This window comes from Bison bison, unplaced genomic scaffold (genome assembly GCF_000754665.1).
Source record: "Bison bison bison isolate TAMUID 2011002044 unplaced genomic scaffold, Bison_UMD1.0 scf7180017864331, whole genome shotgun sequence".
NCBI classification, from domain to species: Eukaryota; Metazoa; Chordata; class Mammalia; order Artiodactyla; family Bovidae; genus Bison; species Bison bison.
The window spans coordinates 3761546-3782438 of NW_011494903.1; the positions used below are offsets into that span (position 1 = coordinate 3761546).

The window sequence follows — 20893 nt, forward strand, 5'->3', positions numbered from 1 at the left end:
ATGACAGAGGATGAGATGGCTGGATGGCATCACTGACTCGATGGACGTGAGTCTGAGTGAACTCTGGGAGTTGGTGATGGACAGGGAGGCCTGGCGTGCTGCGATTCATGGGGTTGCAAAGAGTTGGACATGTCTGAGCAACTGAACTGAACTGATCTGAACTGAAGAAGTTTTTAGTTCCTTTGTGTTAAAGGTAAAAGGAAGGCCGTTTTCCCAGGATGCTATCATTTTGATCTTTTCCCTCCTAAATTATATAACTCTTTGATATTAATAATTGTTAGAATTTCAGGAAATGTTAAATAATTTCAAGCAGTGCTTCCTCACCTTTTGGACCTGTGGGTAAGGGTGAGAAGATGTACTTTCACTGTCCTTGCTGATGGAGGAGACAGATTTGTTGCTGGCTTTTACAAAGGAAATACTAACTATAGGTATTGCCATGTATTTTTAATCCTTTATGTCTTCTCATAATAAACAGATAATATTGAGATGTAATTAAGTAATACATATCAGATTTATGAAGTCACATTTAATTTTGTTACATTCTTATGCATCCAGCTTTTCTAGCTTGATGCTTGTTAGCATTTGTTCATGTATATTCACAAATAAATCACAGAAAATATTGTCCAACTCTGTGCCCACTCATTACTCTGGCATTTTTAAGAAGGCAAATAAAACAAAAAATTTTACTTCAAAAATGAGCAAATCTTGGATCATAAAAGTAATATGCTAAAACATGTAGGCAAAATTCATTAATTTAGACACACTGCTGCTACTGCTGCTGAGTCGCTTCAGTCGTGTCCGACTCTGTGTGACCCCATAGACTAAAGCCCATTAGGCTCCTCTGTCCCTGGAATTCTCCAGGCAAGAACACTGGAGTGGGTTGCCATTTCCTTCTCCAATGCATGAAAGTGAAAAGTGAAAGTGAAGTCGCTCAGTCGTGTCCGACTCTTCGCGACCCCATGGACTGCAGCCCACCAGGCTCCTCCATCCATGGGATTTGCCAGGCAAGAGTGCTGGAGTGGGGTGCCATTGCCTTCTCCGTTAGACACACTAATATGTGAATTAAACATTTATTTGCGCTGGCTGCATAACTTTCACATAATTGATCCATAAAAATTGTTTCTGTAAGCAGATAATAACTAATTTTAATGATAGTTGCTGCTATTTATTGAACATCTGTTATGGGCTAGGCACTCTGCTAAGTTGTACCTCACACCTTGAAACAATGCCTTCAAGGTTAGGTAATTAGTATAATATATTCACTATAACCTTGGGCTTCCCTGTTAGCTCAGCTGGTAAAGAATCCACCTGCAGTGCAGGAGACCTGGTTCAATTCCTGGATTGGGAACATCCACTGGAGAAGGAATAGGCTACCAGTATTCTTGGACTTCCATTGTGGCTCAGCTGGTAAAGAATCAGCCTGCAGTGAGGGGGACCTGGATTCAATCCCTGGGTTGGAAAGATCCCCTGGAGAAGGGAACGGCTACCTACTCCAGTATTCTAGCCTAGAGAATTACGTGGACTGCAGAGTCCATGGGATCACAAAGAGCTGGACGCGATGGAGTGACTTTCACTCACTTATTCACTATAATCTTAACATTTTATGGGAAAAACCCAAAATGAACTTTTTGGCCAACCCAGTATAAGAAAATGGTGTCTGTGAGGTTTAGTAAAGTAGTCAAGAATACATGGTTTGTAGGTGTTTAAGCTAGATTCCTTTTAAAGCTGTGGTTTTTCTAGTAGTCATGTACAGATACTAGAGTTGGAACATAAGAAGACTGAGCACTGAAGAATTGATGCTTTCGAATTATGGTGCAGGAGAAGACTTAAGAGTCCCTTGAATTGAAAGGAGATCAAACCAGTCAATCCTAAAGGAAATCAACCCTGAATATTCATTGGAAGGACTGATGCAGAAGCCGAGACTCCAATACTTTGGCCACTTGATGGGAATAGCGGACTCATTGGAAAAGACTCTGATGCTGGAAAAGATTAAAAGCAACAGGAGAGTGAGGTGGCAGAGGATGATACAGATGTAGATAGCATCACCACTCAATGGACATAAATTTGAGCAAGTTCCGGGAGATAGTGAAGGACAGCAAAGCCTGACATGCTTATAGTCTGTGGGGTTGCAGAGAGTCAGACACAATTTAGCAACTAAACAGCAGCAAGCTAGATTGAAATCCAGTTCTTTTTTATTTCAGAATTGTTCTTTCTGTTACTCTCAAATAAATGTATGCCACTAGTATTTGGTCATTAATTTACTCTGTGTACTTGAACCAAAATTTATTTAAGTATCAATTTTATGCTATATATTTATTGACAGGTAAGGATATTATTAATAATATGATTTATCACAGCATGTTACAAAGCAGTATATATTGGAAACATTTTAAAATAAACGCATGCTTACATCGTGTGTGTGTGTGTATATATATATACATACATATATATATACATCTGTGCATGTATGTATATGTACATATATGGAAAATTAAGCTAAAGGGGGAATGAATATATATATATGTGTGTATCTATAGATGTATAGAGATAAAAGTGTTCTTTACTGTAGTTTTCTTTTGGTGGTTTTCTGTATATATATTTGTATATATGTATGCATGTTTGTGCTTATATAATATTAAATTGCTGAATATTGACTATAGTTATTTCATTACTTCCAGAGAGTCACTGGGAACATGCATAGGACTACAAGTTACACAATAAGAGGAAAAGAGCAACAGTAATTTTAGCAGTTCTTTTGTGTTTTGCTTCCTTGCATTTGAATGGTTGGCCATCATTGCCAGCTAGCCACATTTTTTTTTTTTTTTTTTTTTTTTTTTTTAGCCACTTTTTTTTTTTTCCCTCTTTTTTACTTAATGCATCTCTGGGCTAAACTACTGGGCTTCAGGGAAATCCTAGTGGATTATCTCATTTGTGCTTTATACATTTCACATAGCACAGTTTTGGAGAGGCTGAACTAGAAACATTAAGTGAAAGTAGTAAGAAATCAGAGAGGTAATGCTAATGCTGGGTCACTTCAGTCGTGTCCGACTCTGTGCGACCCCAGAGACGGCAGCCCACCAGGCTCCCCCGTCCCTGGGATTCTCCAGGCAAGAACACTGGGGTGGGTTGCCATTTCCTTCTCCAATGCATGAAAGTGAAAAGTGAAGGTGAGGTCGCTTAGTCATGTCCAACCCTTAGCGACCTCATGGACTGCAGCCCACCAGGCTCCTCCATCCATGGGATTTTCCAGGCAAGAATACTGGAGTGGGGTGCCATTGCCTTCTCCATCAAAGAGGTAAACTCCTCCTTAAATTCTCTCCCCTGTGCACTCCCCCCACCCCAATAAAAAGTCCATTGATCTCAGCTTGCTCGTGTAGTTTTAAGTTCTGTCTAGCATAGGAGTTGACAGTTGACAGATCATGAGCCAGTGTTATTGAAACATAGCCTCATTCATTTACTTACCTATTTTCTCTATTGCTTTCTTGATTACAACAGAATTGAGGTTACAACAGAACAGACTTTATGGCCTAAAATACTTACTGTCTGGGTTTTTAATTAAAATGTTTAGATACTCCTGATCTAGCATGTAAGGAAGAAACTAGGGACTTCTCACTTAACCAGGGCAAATTTACCTTAGTATTTGAAGTTATGGATCCCCATAAGAACATTGTAACATAAGAGCATACATAGTATTTGATGTTTAAAATGGCCCTAATGCTACCCTGGTGGCTCAGATGGTAAAGCGTCTGCCTACAAGGTGGGAGACCTGGGCTCAGTCCCTGGGTTGGGAAGATCTCCTGGAGAAGGAAATGGGAACCCACTCCAGTATTCTTGCCTGGAAAATTCCATGAATGGAGGAGCCTGTTAGGCTACAGTCCATGGGGTTGCAAAGAATCGGACATGACTGAGTGACTTCACTTCGATGCTATTTTTGAATTTGGGAAGAAGTATGAGTTTCTGGAAGGAAACATGTTCTGTCAGGAAATATATTATGAAGAAACTTAGAAGCTCTTCCATATTCCAATTCTGTTTGGGGGTTCCTGGTAATTGTATGGGCTTCCCTGGTGGCTCAGATGGTAATTATATATAAGACAAAGGGATGAGGAGGGGAAAGAAGAAAGGCTGATTTGATTTGGATTGACAGCAACAGTGCATTAAAGTATGGTAGGTTCATTTTATATCAGTATTTATTAGGCAAACATTTGACACAGTATTGGCTTCTGACTACCTGTCAGTTTTCATTTTGTGGCTTTTTCTGTTGTTAATCCTCAGTTTTCTTCCAATTGTTTATAAGGTCCAGTAAGAAATGATGTCTCTTGTTCATTGATGTATTATTCCCAGTACCTAAAACAGTACTTGACCATAGTAGGTGTTCAGTTAATACTTCTTAAGTGAGTGAGTTCAGACTCGAGGTTTTATTTTTGTCACAAAATTGTGGCTTTTCAAAAATGTCTGCAATCAGTTTGTACCTAGAAAATAGGCAATAATTAGAAATATGCAAGCCTTTTTGAAAACTATATCTTCAACCTAATCATCATAAATATTAGTCCTGTCACATACTACATAGCAGAAACTGGGTCCTTGCTTTAGTGAAACTGTTTGATGTCTGACTACTCAATTATAAATTGATGTAAGATGGTTAAATTATGTATTTCCAGTAGGTGAATTTCACAATGCCTTTTAGTAAACTCTGACTTGCAAACTGATATAGGTTCTGAATTAGTGCAAGTGTTGTTAAAAATTGTAGTATGTTCTCAAATATAGTTAAATCATTTAAAAATCATTGGCTTACTTATAATTTTTCTTTTTCAGTGTCTCCAAACAGGTACCATTTATAACAAAAAGATATTACCAATAGTGATCTACTCATAGTTCCTTACAGTTTTTTTTGTATGAGCTCTGATACCACACAGTGATAAGCTGTTTTCATTCCATGTTTAAGATGAAAAGTTACTAATTATAAAGACATACCCTAAACCATCTAATATTAGATCAAATTTCATTGGAGTTAAAATAAATATATCCAGTATTTGTAGGAAATATTCTGAAATCAAATGAATGATCTTGTTCAGTTGCCTGGTCATGTTCAACTCTTTGGGACTCCATAGATTGCAGCATGCCAGGTCCCATACTGTCGTCTTCTGTCCTCAATCTTTCCCATCATCAGGCACTTTTCCAGTTAGTTGGCTGTTCGCATCAGATCAGCAAAATATTGGAGCTTCAGCTTCAGCATCAGTCCTTCTAATGAGTATTCAGGGTTGATTTCCCTTAAGATTGACTATTTTGATCTTGTGTCTTAGTCACTCAGTGGTGTCTGACTTTTCGACCCCATGGACTGTAGCCCACCAGGCTTCTCCATCTATGGGATTTTCCCGGCAAGAATATTGGAGTTTTGTTGCAATTTCCTTCTCCAGTGGATCTTCTTGACCCAGGGATCAAACCTGGGTCTCCCACATTGCATGCAGGCTCTTTACCATCTGAGCCACCAGGGAGGCCCTCGTGGGGTTTGATCTTTGTAGCAATTTCAAAGAGATTGGAGATAGCTAGGGTATGTAATGGAGAAAGAAATGGCAACCCACTCCAGTATTCTTGCCTGGAGAATCCTGTGGACAGAGGAGCCTGGTGGGCTGCTGTCTGTAGGATCACGCAGAGTCGGACACGACTGATGGAACTTAGTGACTTGGCGGCAGCAGCAGCAGGATATGTAATATGCTTAGTGGTTTGACACTAACCAGTGTGTGGTTGTCATGGCTCACACTGAGTATAACAGAATGGAGAGAAGCAGAGGCAAGCTAAATTTATAGAACAATGTGATGTTTTATTTGCTGAGGAAAACACTTATTCAAAACAAATAGCTCCTTAGTTTGTGTTAACAGATTAAAATCTCAAAGGAAAGTCATAATAGGTCTTAAAGTAAAATATCAATAATGTGACAATTTTTTTCCTTTTTTAGATTGTGCTTTTGTTTAAAGCAAATAGGATGCTGAATATGTTAATAGAAAAATAACTTGAATATTGACACAGTATCCAAGGGTTGGCAGATTCCCAACCACAGGGTAATTTCTGGCTTTGGCCTGTTTTTGTAAAACAGGTGAACTAAGGATTGTTTTTGCATTTTAAAAGCTTTTTATTTTCTTTCAGTATTTTAAAGTTGTTCCCCTGTCTTCTCATTTGCTTTGTTTTCTGGGAGAAATTTGTCATTTTTCTCTTTATTTCTCTGTATGTAACTTGTCTGTCTTTGTTGTTGTTCAGTCGCTAAGTCATGCCCTATTCTTTGAGACCTCATGGACTGCTGGGCTCCTCTGTCCTCCACTATTTCCTGGAGTTTGCTCAAATTCATGTCCATTGAGTCTGTGATGCTATCTAACCATCTTATCCTCTGCCACTCGCTTCCCCTTTTGCCTTCAATCTTTCCCAGAAACAGGGTCTTTTCCATTGAGTTGGCTCTTCTCATCAGGTGGCCAGAGTATTGGAGCTTCAGCATCAGTCCTTCCAATGAATATTCAGGATTTCCTGAATATTCCTGATTTCCTTTAGGATTGACTGGTGATTTTCTTGCAGTCCAAGGGACTCAAGAATCTTCTCCTACACCACAGTTTGAAAGCATCAATTCTTCTGCTCTCAGCCTTTTTTATGGTCCAACTCTCACATCTGTGTATGACTGTTGTAAAAACCATAAATTTGACTGTGTGGACTTTTGTTAGCAAAGTGATGTCTCTGCTTTTTAATATACTATCTAGGTTTGTCATAGCTTTCCTTCCAAGGAGCAAGTGTCTTTTAATTTCATGGCTGCAGTCTTTTTTTTAATCTGGTTGCTTTTAAGATTTTTCCTCTACCAGTGATTTTGAGTAATTTGATTATGATGTACCTTGGTCCTTTTCCTTGTGCTTGGGATTGATTGAACTTCTTGGATTTATTGGCTTACTTTGATCAAACTTGGAAAGTTTTCATCTATTATTTCTTCAATTAATTCTTCTATTCCAAACTTTTTTCTTTAGGGACTCTGGTTACACATATTGCAATTTTGTTAAGCTGCTTGAATCCCTATAGTTTGCTGTTGGTCTTTTCATTTTTCTTTTTTCCCTTTGTGTTACATTTTGGATAATTCTTATTGCTTTGTCTTCAAAATTCACAACTCTTACTTTCTATAAAAGCTATTATGCTTTTTTTCTCATCCAATATATTTACATCTGAGACACTAGTTTTCGTCTCCAGAAATTCAGTTTCAGTGCTGTTTACACTTTTTATGCCTCTCCCTAAGGTTTTGAAATATAGACTACAGTTATAAAAATTGTTTTAATGTCCTTTTCTACTGATTGTATTAGATTGTTGCAAGAGTAATTGAGGTTTGTCATTGTTGAACTTTGCCATTTGATATTGGAATAGTCTTAAAGAAATGTGATTATGTTATGTATCATTTTAATGCACATTTCTTACTTTGTTTTTTTGCTAATGACTTATTACTTGCTGTTTATATTTTAGACTAGGGAAATGATGTTACACAAAAAGTAAATTTGAGTGATTTTCTTATTCAAGTTCAACATGGGTCATAAAGCTGCAGAGACAACTTGCAACATCAGTAACACATTTGGCCCAGGAACTGCTAACAAACGTACAGTGCAATGGTGGTTCGAGAAGTTTTTCAGAAGAGACAAGAGCCTTGAAGATGAGGAGTGCGGTGGCCGGCCGTCAGAAGTTGACAACAACCAATTGAGAGGATCATCGATGCTAATCCTCTTAGAACTACACGAGAAGTTGCCCAAGAACTCAAGTGTTGACCATTCTTTGGTTATTTGGCATCTGAAGCAAATTGGAAAGGTGAAAAAGCTTGATAATTGGGTGCCTAGTAAGCAAATCAAAAAAATGATTTTGAAGTGTTGTCTTCTCTTATTCTGTGCAACAACTAAGAACCATTTTTTTTTTTTTTTTGGATTGTGATGCGTGACTAAAAGTGGGTTTTTTTTTAAATTTATTTTAATTGGAGGCTAATTACTTTACCACTAATTGCTAATTACCACTGTGATTACCAACCCAGTGGTTGGACCGAGAAGAGGCTCCAAAGCACTTCCCAAAGACAAACTTACACCAGAAAAGGTCGTGGTCACCATTTGTCCATCTGCTGCTGGTCTGATCCACTACAGCTTTTTAAATCCCCCTGAGACCATTCTGAGAGTGCTCCGCAAATTGATGAGAGAGGCACTGAAATCTGCAAAGCCTCGAGCTGGCATTCTTTTCCATGACAACGTCCAACCACATGTCTCACAACCAACACTTCTGAAGTTGAATGAATTAGGCTACGAAGTTTTGCCTCATCTGCTACATTCATCTAACCTCTCGCCAACTGATTCACTTCTTCAAGCATTTCGGTAACTTTTTGCATGGAAAATGCTTCCACAACCAGCAGGATGTGGAAAATGCTTTCCAAGAGTTTATCGAAGTCTGAAGCACAGGTTTTTGCACCAAAGGAATGAACAAACTTATTTCTTGTTGACAAAAATGTGTTGATTATAATGGTTCCTATTTTGATTAATAAAAATGTGTTTGAACCTAGTTATAATGATTTAAAATTCACAGCCCCGAACCGTGATTATGTTTGCACCAACCTAATACTATCTGTGTCGGTTCTGGGTCATTTTCAGTTGATTAATTTTTCTGCTTACTATGAGTCATGTTTTCCTGCTGCTTTGCATGTCTGATGATATTTGGATACTAGTCATTGTAAATTTTGCTTCATTAGGTGTTTTCTATTTTTCTTTTATGATTCTTACTGAGCTTTGGTCTGAGACATTTTAGTTATTTGGAAACAGTTTGATTCTTTCAAATCTTGCTTTGAAGATTTGTTGTGTGCTGTGTGCTTAGTTACTTCAGTTGTGTCCAACTTTTTGTGACCCCATAGACAGTAGCCTGCCAGGCTCCTCTGTCCATGGAGTTTCTCCAGGCAAGAACACTGGAGTGGGTTGCAATGCCTTCCTCTGGGATCTTCCTAACCCAGGGATCAAACCCAAGTCTCCCACATTGTAGGTGGATTCTTTGCGGTTTGAGCCACCGTGGAAGCCCAAGAATACTGGAGTGGGTAGCCTATCCCTTCTTCAGAGGATCTTCCCAATCCAGAAATCGAAACGGGGTCTCCTGCATGGCAGGCAGATTCTTTACCACCTGAACTGCCAGGGAAGCCCAAAGATTTGTTAGGTAGAATCAAAGAAATGTTTAGTCTGTACATGATTGTTCCCCACCACTGAGCCAAGACTTTTCTGAATACTCTGTCCAATGCCCCATGCACTATTAAGTTTTTCAGTATGGCCATTAGAAACAAGCACTGCTCCCTGTCCTGTGTAAACACATGATACTCATCCCTTTACTTTTTTTGAGTGATAATTTCCTCACACACATGCGCCAGCTGTTGCTGTAATGGCTGCATAAAGGGTCCTTCTGCAGATGTTTAGTGTTCTCTCTGGGCCGTGCTCTGTTCTCTGGTACAGTTTGTTCTCCTTGGACTCTGAGCTCTGTTTCTTGAACTCAGTTTGCCTGGGTATCTCCTCTCAGCACCAAGGCCTGGAAACACTCTAATGACAGTAAACTGAGGGCAGTTGTAGAGCATTCTTTTTTTTTTTTTTTTTTCGTTTCTCAATGATTATTTTTCTTTACTTAATGTCCAGTGTTTTGAGAACTGTTGTTTTATGTGTTTTTTTTTCAATTTTGGGGTTGATTCAAATAAGACAGTATGTTTGGTTCCGGTTACTACATTATGGCCAGAAGTGAAAGGTGTTCTTGCAGTTGGGGTTGAAATTTTAGAATTAGTGGTTAAATAGTTCCAGGTGATGTAGAGAGTTGGACCATAGGTATAAATGGAGTAGAGAGGTGCAGGTCATTCATTGAGTCATCCACATAAACTTTGAAGTCTCCTAAGTAGGTAGATTTGATACAGAAAGTAAGACTTTAAAGAAAACCTGAGAGTCAAAGTTGTGAAGTTTTAATAATGCATGTTTCATGTGTTTTGTTAGGGAAAATAAAATTATTTTAAAATTATCTTAATCTTTTAAAATTATGTTAAATTATTTTATCTGTTCTAGAACCTTCTGATAACTTAAGGGAGATTCTCCAAAATGTGGCCAAATTGCAAGGAGTATCAAATATGAGAAAGCTAGGCCATCTGAATAACTTTACTAAGGTAAGTAACTTCAGTCTTTACATTATCATCCTAAGTTATTTTTTCCTTATTGTACTTGTTAGGTATATCTTAACCACCATTAACAAGAAATTCTTCAGTATTCCCTCAATATTAGTGTTTCCTTGGCCCTTTCTCATGGATTTTTGTTATATGTTTTTAAATTTAAAAGTATATTTGAATAATGAGACATATTTGACATTTGTTGTCAAATATTTGGTAGGTTCAGAAGAGAATAAAGGGAAATCACTGAGAAATCAGTAATTCAGTCTCCACTATTAGTCACATAAGGATGTAATTCTGTTGCCTTTTAATATTCATTTTTATGGGGTATCATATTATAAATATGTTGGTACATGAGTATGGTGTGTTGCATTTCATAGATGTAATGATTTCCAGAGAAATATTACCACTTCCTCTTCTTTCCTGATAACTCTGTTTCCATTATCTGGATCTCAGAACTCAACATACATGTTAGGGTACTTGTCCCAAATAAATATTGACCTGATCTCTACTAGCCACCAAGAATTCCCAAGTTTGATAGATGGATTGGTATGGTTGGGAGCCTGGTAATGCCGAACAGCCAACTCGTGGAAACACTAAAATACCTGTTATTTGAAACACTAAAATACCTGCCATAAATAGAAAATAGAATGCTTCCTTTGGGAAAATGAATTTCCATTTTTACTTTACTAAGTATAAATTATTTTACGTTTTATTTATTTTTATATTTTATTGAAGTTTAGTCGATTTACAGTGTCATGTTAGTATTAGGTGTACAGCATGCGATTCAGATTATATATACTCATTTTCAGATTCTTTTCCCTTATAGGCTGTTACAAATATTGAGTATAGTGCCTTGTTGTACATTTTAAACATAGGAATAATTGTTTTAGCTGCTTACTAAAAGTGTGATCCATAGACCTGCAACATTGGTGTCACCTTGGAGTTTGTTTGATATGGACAGTTTTCAACCCCACCCAGACCTACTCAGTGAGAATCTACATTTTAATGAATATCTCAGATGAATTTGGGTGTCCATTAAAATTTGAGTCACACTGTTTTAATCTTTCCAAAATGTTTAATTCTTTGCTACTTGGTAGTTAGACTGTGGCTTGAATTTGATTTTATTTCATAGAAATAGAAGGGGTAAGAATATAGTCACTAAGTAACAAAAAATTTTTTTCCCAATAAGGTGTTATATAATAAATACGAAGTAGATTAGTTTTTTTCTTTCCATAGTTGGTGAAATATACATATACACTTATTTTTTTCTTAATGAAACATTCTGGGATTTAATTTTATACAACATGAGAAAATTATCTTGTATGAGTGATGACAGTGATTTTTAAAAAAACTTTCAAAAACATTGAATAAGTGCTTGTGAAGGGGTTTTCAAAAATATCCTTGTTGTATGTTTCATTTTTATGAAAGTGTTGAAAATCTTCAAATACATTTCTTCAGTGTACTACTCAGGTAATATCAGATTTTTAAGACCTAGAGTTATTTCAAGGTTACAAATTGAATCTCCTGGTTTTACTCTATTAAATTTCCCAGTTTTATGTCATCATTCTTCACCCAGTCTAATAGTAACATGTCTTAGCACTTGCCTTCATTTAACTGTTAAAAACAGTTAATAGAGGTTTATGTCTTGTTTGATCTCCTGGTTCATGTTATAATCAGCTTGACATCTAGTTATGTACTTCCATATCGTTTACAACTGGGATTCTAAAAGAAGAATGAATGTAAGAATGGCAGTGATTTCTTTTATTTCACTTTGGCACCGGAATGGGTCCTTTTTTTGTTGTTTAGTCTTCAGTCGTGTCTGACTCTTTGCAACCCCATGGACTGCAGCACACCAGGCATCCCTGTCCTTCACCATCTCCTGGAGCTTGCTCAAACTCATGTCCATTGAGTCGGTGTTGCCTTCCAACCATCTCGTCCTATGTTGTCCCCTTCTCCTGCCTTCAATCTATCCCAGCATCAAAGTCTTTTCTAATGAATTGGCTTTATGCATCATGTGGCCCAAATATTGGAGTTTCAGCTTCAACTTCCGTCCTTCCCGTGAATATTCAGGACTGATTTCCTTTAGGATTGACTGATTTGATCTTCTTGCTGTCCAAGGGACTCTTAAGAAGAGTCTTCTCCAACACTGCAGTTGAAAAGCATCAATTGTTTGGCACTCAGCTTTCTTTATGGTTCACCATAACTACTGGGAAAACCATAGCCTTGACTAGATGGACTTTTGTTGGTAAAGTAATGTCTCTGCTTTTTAATATGCTGTCATGGTTTGTCATAGCTTTTCTTCCAAAGAGCAAGTATCTTTTAATTTCATGGCTGCAGTCACCATCTGCAGTGATTTGGAGCCCAAGAAAATAAAGTCTTCCACTGTTTCCATTGTTTCTGCATCTGTTTGCTATGAAATGATGGGACTGGATGCCATGATCTTAGGTTTTTGAATGTTAAACTTAAGCCAGCTTTTTCCCTCTCCTCTTGCACTTTCATAAAGAGGCTCTTTAGTTCCTCTTTGCTTTCTGCCATAAGGGTAGTGTCATCTGCATATCTGAGGTTAATGATACTTCTCCTGGCAATCTTGATTCCAGATTGTATTTCATCCAGCCCAGCATTTCAAGTGATGTACTCTGTATATAAATAAGCAGGGTGACAATATACAGCCTTGACGTACTCCTTTCCCAATTTGGAACCAGTCAATTGTTCCATGTCCAGTTTTAACTATTGCTTCTTGACCTGCAGGCAGGTTTCTTAGGAGGCAGATAAGGTGGTTGGTATTCCCATCTCTTTAAGAGTTTTCCACAGTTTTTTGTGATCCGCATTGTCAGTCTTCAGTGTAGTCAGTGAAGCATAAGTAGATGTTTTTCTGGAATTCTCTTGCTTTTTCTGTGATCCAGTGGGTGTTGGCAATTTGATCTCTAGTTCTTCTACCCTTTCTAAATCCAGCTTGAATATCTGGAAGCTCCCGGTTCACATTACTGTTGAAGCCTAGCTTGGAGAATGGGTCCTAAAGCACTGTTAAACTCTGGAGAAGCACAATACAGTAGAAACACATGTAAGCCACTTTTGTAATTTTAAATTTTCTAGCAGGTCACACTAAAAAAGTAAAAGGAAGTGTGAAATTATTATTAATATTATATTTAATACACTATATCCAACTTAACATTTTATGTAATTAGTATCAATTAAATATCAATAATTAAATATCAATGAGATATTTAATATTTTTTCATACTAAATCTTAGAAGATAAGTGTGGGTGTTTTCACCTCAGTTCAGTTGCTCAGTCATGTCTGATTGTTTGTGACCCCATGGACTGCAGCATGCCAGGCTTCTCTGTCCATCACCAACTCTCAGAGCTTGCTCAGACTCATGTCCATCGAGTCGGTGATGGCATCCAACATTCTCATCCTCTCTTAGCCCCTTCTCCTCCTGTCTTCAGTCTTTCCCAGCATTAGGGTCTTTTCCAGTGAGTCAGTTCTTCACATCATGTGGCCAAATTATTGGAGTTTCAGCTTCATCAGTCCCTCCAGTGAATATTCAGGACTGATTTCCTTTAGGATTGACTGGTTTGATCTCCTCGCAGTCCAAGGGGACTCTCAAGAGTTTTCTCCAACACGAGAGTTTAAAAGCATCAGCTCTTCGGCACTCAGTTTTCTTATGGTCCAACTCTCACATCCATACATGACTACTGGAAAAACCATAGCTTTGACTAGATGGACCTTTTTTGGCAAAGAAATGTCTCTGCTTTTTAATATGTTGTCTAGGTTGGTCATAGCTTTTCCTCCAAGGAGCAAGTGTCTTTCAGTTTCATGGCTGCAGTCACCATCTGCAGTGATTTTGGAGCCCAAGAAAATAAAGTCTGTCACTGTTTCCACTGTTTCTGTGTCTGTTTGCCATGAAGTGACAGGACCAGATGCCATGATCTTAGTTTTTTTGAATGTTGAATTTTAAGTCAGCTTTGTCCATTCTTTTCTTTCACTTTCATCAAGAGACTTTTTAGTTCCTCTTTGCTTTCTGCCATAAGGGTGGTGTCATCTGCATATCTGACGTTATTGATATATCTCCCTGCAGTCTTGATTCCAGCTTGTGCCTTATCCAGTTCAGCGTTTCACATGATATACTCTGCACATAGGTTAAATAAGCAGGGTGATTATATACAGCCTTGATACACTCCTTTCACTGTTTGGAACCAGTCCATTGTTCCATGTGTGGTCCTGTTGCTTCTTGACCTGCATACAATTTCTCAGGAGGCAGGTAATGTGGTCTGGTATTCCCGTCTCTTGAAGAATTTTCCACAGTTTGTTGTGATCCACACAGTCAAAGGCTTTGACATAGTCTATAAAGCAGAAGTAGATGTTTTTCTGGAACTCTCTTTCTTTTTCGATGAGCCAGTGGATGTTGGCAATTTGATCTCTGGTTCTTTCCTTTTCTAAATCCAGCTTGAACATCTGGAAGTTCTCGGTTCATGTACTGTTGAAGCCTTGCTTGGAGAATTTTGAACATTTGCCAGCATGTGAGATGAGTGCAGTTGTGCGGAAGTTGTGTGGAACATTGTTTGGCATTGTCTTTCTTTGGGATTAGAATGAAAACTGACCTTTTCCAGTCCTGTGGCCACTGCTGAGTTTTCTAAATTTGCTGGCATATTGAGTGTAGCACTTTCACAGCATCATCTGTTAGGATTTGAAATAGCTCAGCTGGAATTCCATCACCTCCACTAGCTTTGTTCGTAGTGACGCTTCCTGAGGCCCACTTGGCTTCGCATTCCAGGGTATCTGGCTCTAGGTGCACGCGGTCACACCATCATGGTTATCTGGATCATTAAGATCTTTTGTATAGTTCTTCTTTGCATTAATGCCACCTCTTCTTAATATCTTTTGCTTCTGTTAGGTCCATACCATTTCTGCCCTTTATTGTGCCCCTCTTTGCATGAAATGTTCCCTTAGTATCCCTGATTTTCTTGACGAGATCTCTAGTCTTTCCCATTCTGTTGTTTTCCTCTATTTCTTTGCAGTGATCACTGAGAAAGGCTTTCTTATCTCTCCTTGCTGTTCTTTGGAACTCTGCATTCAAATGGGTATATCTTTTCTTTGCTCCTTTGCCTTTACCTTCTCTTCTTTTCTCAGCTATTTGTAAGGCCTCCTCAGACAACCATTTTGCCTTTTTGCATTCCTTTTTCTTGGGGATGGTCCTGGTCACTGTCTCCTGTAAAATGTCACAAACCTCCATCCATAGTTCTTCAGACACTCTATCAGATCTGATCCTATTTGTCACTTCCACTGTATAATCATAAGGGATTTGATTTAGGTCATACCCGAACGTCCAATGGTTTTCCCTGCTTTCTTTAAGTCTGAATTTTGCCATAAGGATTTTATGATGAGCCAGTCAGCTCGCAGTCTTGTTTTTGCTGACTGTATAGAGCTTTTCCATCTTTGGTTGCAAAGAATACAATCAATATGATTTCGGTGTTGACCATCTGGTGATGTCCATGTGTAGAGTCTTCTGTTCTGTTGTTGGAAGAGGGTGTTTACTATAACCAGTGCGTTCTCTTGGCAAAACTCTATTAGCCTTTGCCCTGCTTCATTTTGTACTCCAAGGCCAAACTTGCCTGTTACTACAGGTATCTCTTAACTTCTGCTTTTGCATTCCAGTTCCCTATGATGAAAAGGACATCTTTGGTGTTAGTTCTAGAAGGTCTCATAGGTCATCATAGAACGTTCATTCTCAGCTTCTTTGGCATTAGTGGTTGGGGCATCGACTTGGACTACTGTGATATAGAATGGTTTGCCTTGGAAACAAACAGATTATTCTGTTTTTTTGAGATTGTACCCGGAGGCTCAGTCTCCCACTGGCCTCCAAGGTCAAATTCCCTGGGAGTTCTCAGTCCCTTTGCAGGATGCCCAGGTTGGGAAATCTGTTGTGGGTCCTAAAACTTTCTTAACAGTGTGAGAATTTCTTTAGTATAATTGTTGTGCAATTTGTGTATGTTACAGCACATCTCTGTTCAGATTAAAACAAATTTCTGTGCTTATAGCCACCTGTGTGTGGCTAGTAACTACTAAACATAGACAGTGTGTGTATAGAACTTTTTGAATTAGGAGTGATTTAAACATCTATTTCTGTTGGATAGCTTTCTTTTCCCCTATTCTCTATTCTACATATATTTCTATCTAGATCTCCATTTCTTATGGGTTAAGGTCAGTTGCTCTCTTTCCCCTTTTCCTCCCTCCACTTCTTTGTTTCCTTTTGAATTTTTCCCATGGTTTTTCACGAAGTTGTTCCCTCCACTTGGTCTTTCTTTGATCTGTGTTCTTCCAGTCTCTTCTCGTGTTTCTCTTTCCCTCTGTTCTCTCCTTCTACTCCTCTTTTTACCTCCTTCCCTGGTTCATTTCCTCTCTTTTCACCCTTCCCTACACCTTCCCTTCTCTCCTTCCCTCTCTATTTTCTTCCTTCCTTTTCCCCATCGTATCACTGTATAGAATGATGTGTCTCTGTAATAAAGGCCCTAGGCTTTTGAAGGCCCTAGGCTTCTGAGTGGAGAAGGCAATGGCAACCCACTCCAGTACTCTTGCCTGGAAAATCCCGTGGATGGAGGAGCCTGGTGGGCTGCAGTCCATGGGGTCGCTAAGAGCGACTTCACTTTCACTTTTCGCTTTCATCCATTGGAGAAGGAAATGGCAACCCACTCCAGTGTTCTTGCCTGGAGAATCCCAGGGATGGGGGAGCCTGGTGGGCTGCCGTCTATGGGGTCACACAGAGTCAGACATGACTGAAGAGACTTAGCAGCAGCAGCAGTAGCAGCGGCAGGCTTTTGAGCTGCTTGTACTTTTGTCTTTTGTTTTGCCATATCCTTTGTGTACAGTTTTCACATTTCTCTCTGGCTCTGGTATCAGCTTGTAGCAGCCCTTTTATTTTCTGTTTTAAATTATTTATGGATTTAACAATCAGATAAGCAAACTTACTAGAATTTTTCTGGAATATGAGAGCCTAACCATTGGGTAAGGGTGTGAGAGGCTGTTCCATTAGTATAGTCCATAAACATGAGACTTGATAAAATCTGCTTTGGCTGCCTGGTGATAACAGTGAGAAAAGTATGAGCTTCAGATCAAGTGAGTGAGGTCTTAATAGCCCATCTCTGACCCTAACTAGCAAGGCAGCATTGGACAGATTTCTTTACTCAGAGATTGTTTTGCTGCAGTTAAGAGGCAAGGTCCCAATACAGTGCTTGGCACATAATATGTACTCCATACCAGATAATGCTTTACAACCTAGGGTTTGTTTTTTGTATTCTTTTTCTTTTTTTTGCTAATTTTCAGGAATTTTTGTTGACTGTAAAAAGGTGAGTCTGTTTAATAGCTTGAATTGGAGATTGGTAAGCTGTTACTGTAACAGTTTTTCAGCTTGAGCAAGTTGACTTATTGGGCCAGATAATTATTTGTTTGGGGGAGCTGTCTTGTTCATTGTAGTGTTAGCAGCACCTCTGGCCTCTACCCAGGAGATGCTTGTAGTATACCTCCACTGGTTGTCAAAAGCAAAAATGTCTCCAAGCATTGCCGAATGTTTCCTAGGGGACAGAATCATCTCAGTTAAGAGCCAGTGCTGTAAATAAATGTCTGTAGGTTTTATTATCGGAGAAGACAGTGGCACCCCACTCCAGTACTCTTGCCTGGAAAATCCCATGGACAGAGGAGCCTGGTAGGCTGCAGTCCATGGGGTCGCTAAGAGTTGGATACAACTGGGTGTCTTCACTTTCACCTTTCACTTTCATGCATTGGGATAGGAAATGGCAACCCACTCCAGTGTTCTTGCCTGGAGAATCCCAGGGACGGGGGAGCCTGGTGGGCTGCCATCTATGGGGTCACACAGAGTTGGACAGGACTGAAGCAACTTAGCAGCAGCAGGTTTTATTATAAAATTTCTCCAAATACCGAGCACAAAATAAATGCTTATTGAATTTAAATCATAATAAAATGTGTCTTTGAATTCTATATTTTTGAGCTAGGTTAAAAAATATTTACAGATTTGGTGTTATTTTGGTGCAGTCTGTAAGTTCATTAACTTACAGTATAATATTTAGAAATTCTTAGAAGTCTCTAAGAATAGGTCTGCAGAATAAGAAAATAAGAAAAAGGGTTATGATTCCAGGAGACTAGTTAGACAGGAATTAGTTGGTCACCCTTCATTGTGTTCTTATAATAGGTTATACGTGTCTACTAAATTTTATGATTTTGGGTATCATTACTATTTATTGTGTTGCTCTCTTATTAAACTGAGATTATTAAGCACAAGAAATATGTAGTATTTATTTTTTTACTCTTATATCCCTCTCTTCCCCAAATCTTGGCACATTGCAAGTGTTTAATTAAAGGTATTACATTGGAATGATTTTGCAGTTTGAATAAGAGTTTTCTGTTGTATTAGCATTTGTTTTGTTATTAAGTATAGCATGCCTGTTAGGATTAAGTTAATTTAATAGATCAGTGGGGCTGAAATGTTGTATAGGGTGGGCTTTATCTCTAGAATTAAACCTCCTTTTAAGGTATGAAGAGAGGGTGCCAGTGATGTGATCCTAGGACCACATGAATGTCACACACCCATGCTTGCCTTCTGACATCATTTCACTAAAGTATTGTGTATAACAGGCTGCTGATGAAAATAATCTTAGCATTCTATTTTTAAAACTGACAACATGCTGATTATCTAAAGACCTTTTTTTAAAGGTGAAAATATTTTAGCTCTTTTACATTTTAACTCTTTCCCTATATTTAATTTCATATATGAAAAGCTCCAGAGGAATCTTGTTCTGTTTAAAAAAGCTTCAAAATTATATAAATTAAATATAAAAATAATAGTGGTATTAAACAATATACAGTAAAAAGTGAAAGTCCTGTCTCACATCTTTTTCCCATCCACCTCCTCATCCCGACAAAAGGACCATTTCTCAGAAGTTACCACTAGAAGGTATTTATTCTTATTCTTCTTTGGTATAATTATCAGCGTGTATGTGTATATGTTTTACTATGTTGTAAGAATTAAGCTAAACTAGAAATGTCTGATATAATGCTCAGTGTATTTAACATTTATTATATGTGTACATAAGGGTTTTTTTTAATGAGATCTTGAGATTTGTAGTTTGTATTTTATCCACTTCCCAGGATATCATGAGCCCTTTCTTTTTCTATAAATGTAGATCCACTACTTTTTTGTAGCTGCATATGTGTGTTGATAGATGTGTGTGTGCATATCTATCCATCCATATATATGTATATGCGTCCAAATATACATACATATGCATAATACATATACTGTAATTTATTTAATCATTCTATCATTAGAAAATGCAAGTATTCGCTACTTCTTTTTGCATTTTAAATAATGCATTAGTAACACTCTTAAGTACTGTTTTATGCAGAATAGAATTTTAAAACTGTGATTATTTAGCCAAGAGCATTTGTACTTTTTATTTTAAAACCTACTTATAAATTACCCTCTAAAAAGACTATGCTGTGGAATTCTAATTTGTGGCAAGATTTTTTAAAGTTTGGGTTACTCTCTCTTTTGTTTCTTTAGGAGAACTGTTCAGTTAACCCTCAAAGCCCTATAAGTAAAATGGTCATAGCATTTAACTGTCCAGTTTAGCTGATCATTATGTTTTTTAAAGTTAATAATTTTAATAAGCATCTCAGGCATTTTTATTACCTAGAGATGGTTAAGACTTCTAACTTGTCAAAATATAATATTGTTGATAGCCACCTTTGAATATTTTATATTTGTCAGAAATACTTAATTTGTAAAGAAGTTCTGTGAGTTAAGGATAACAAATAGATTGACTGATGTTGCACATGGATTTTATTAAGCAGAATATACAAATAGCTGTGAAAAGAAGAGAAGCAAAAAGCAAAGGAGAAAAGGAAAGATACAAGCATCCGAATGCAGAGTTCCAAAGAATAGCAAGAAGAGATAAGAAAGCCTTCTTCAGCAATCAATGCAAAGAAATAGAGGAAAACAACAGAATGGGAAAGACTAGAGATCTCTTCAAGAAAATTAGAGATACCAAGGGAACATTTCATGCAAAGATGGGCTCGATAAAGGACAGAAATGGTATGGACCTAACAGAAGCAGAAGATGTTAAGAAGAGATGGCAAGAATACACAGAAGAACTGTACAAAAAAGATCTTCACGACCCAGATAATCACGATGGTGTGATCACTGACCTAGAGCCAGACATCCTGGAATGTGAAGTCAAGTGGGCCTTAGAAAGCATCACTATGAACAAAGCTAGTGGAGGTGACGGAATTCCAGTTGAGCTATTTCAAATCCTGAAAGATGATCCTGTGAAAGTGCTGCACTCAGTATGCCAGCAAATTGGGAAAACTCAGCAGTGGCCACAGGACTGGAAAAGGTCCGTTTTCATTCCAATCCCAAAGAAAGGCAATGCCAAAGAATGCTCAAACTACCACACAATTGCACTCATCTCACATGCTAGTAAAGTAACGCTCAAACTTCTCTAAGCCAGGCTTCAACAGTATGTGAACTTCGAGATGTTCAAACTGGATTTAGAAAAGATAGAGGAACCAGAGATCAAATTACCAACATCGGCTGGATCATGGAAAAAGCAAGAGAGTTCCAGAAAAACATCTATTTCTGCTTTATTGACTATGTGAAAGCCTTTGACTGTGTGGATCACAATAAACTGGAAAATTCTGAAAGAGATGGG

General features: G+C 38.0%; 1 protein-coding gene across 5 annotated transcripts in view; it reads left to right on the top strand.

Annotated features, from left to right (window-relative positions):
* RICTOR (RPTOR independent companion of MTOR, complex 2) overlaps positions 1 to 20893 on the top strand; it is a 136968-nt gene that overhangs the window by 26484 nt on the left and 89591 nt on the right. For 3 of the 5 annotated variants that reach the window (XM_010853745.1, XM_010853746.1, XM_010853747.1), the window contains exon 2: positions 10071 to 10168. In XM_010853745.1, the coding sequence (XP_010852047.1) occupies positions 10071 to 10168 (98 nt within the window). Of the gene's footprint in view, positions 1 to 7547; positions 7819 to 7923; positions 8367 to 10070; positions 10169 to 20893 lie in introns of those variants that run through there. The other 2 variants (XM_010853749.1, XM_010853748.1) reach the window with 2 other exon arrangements.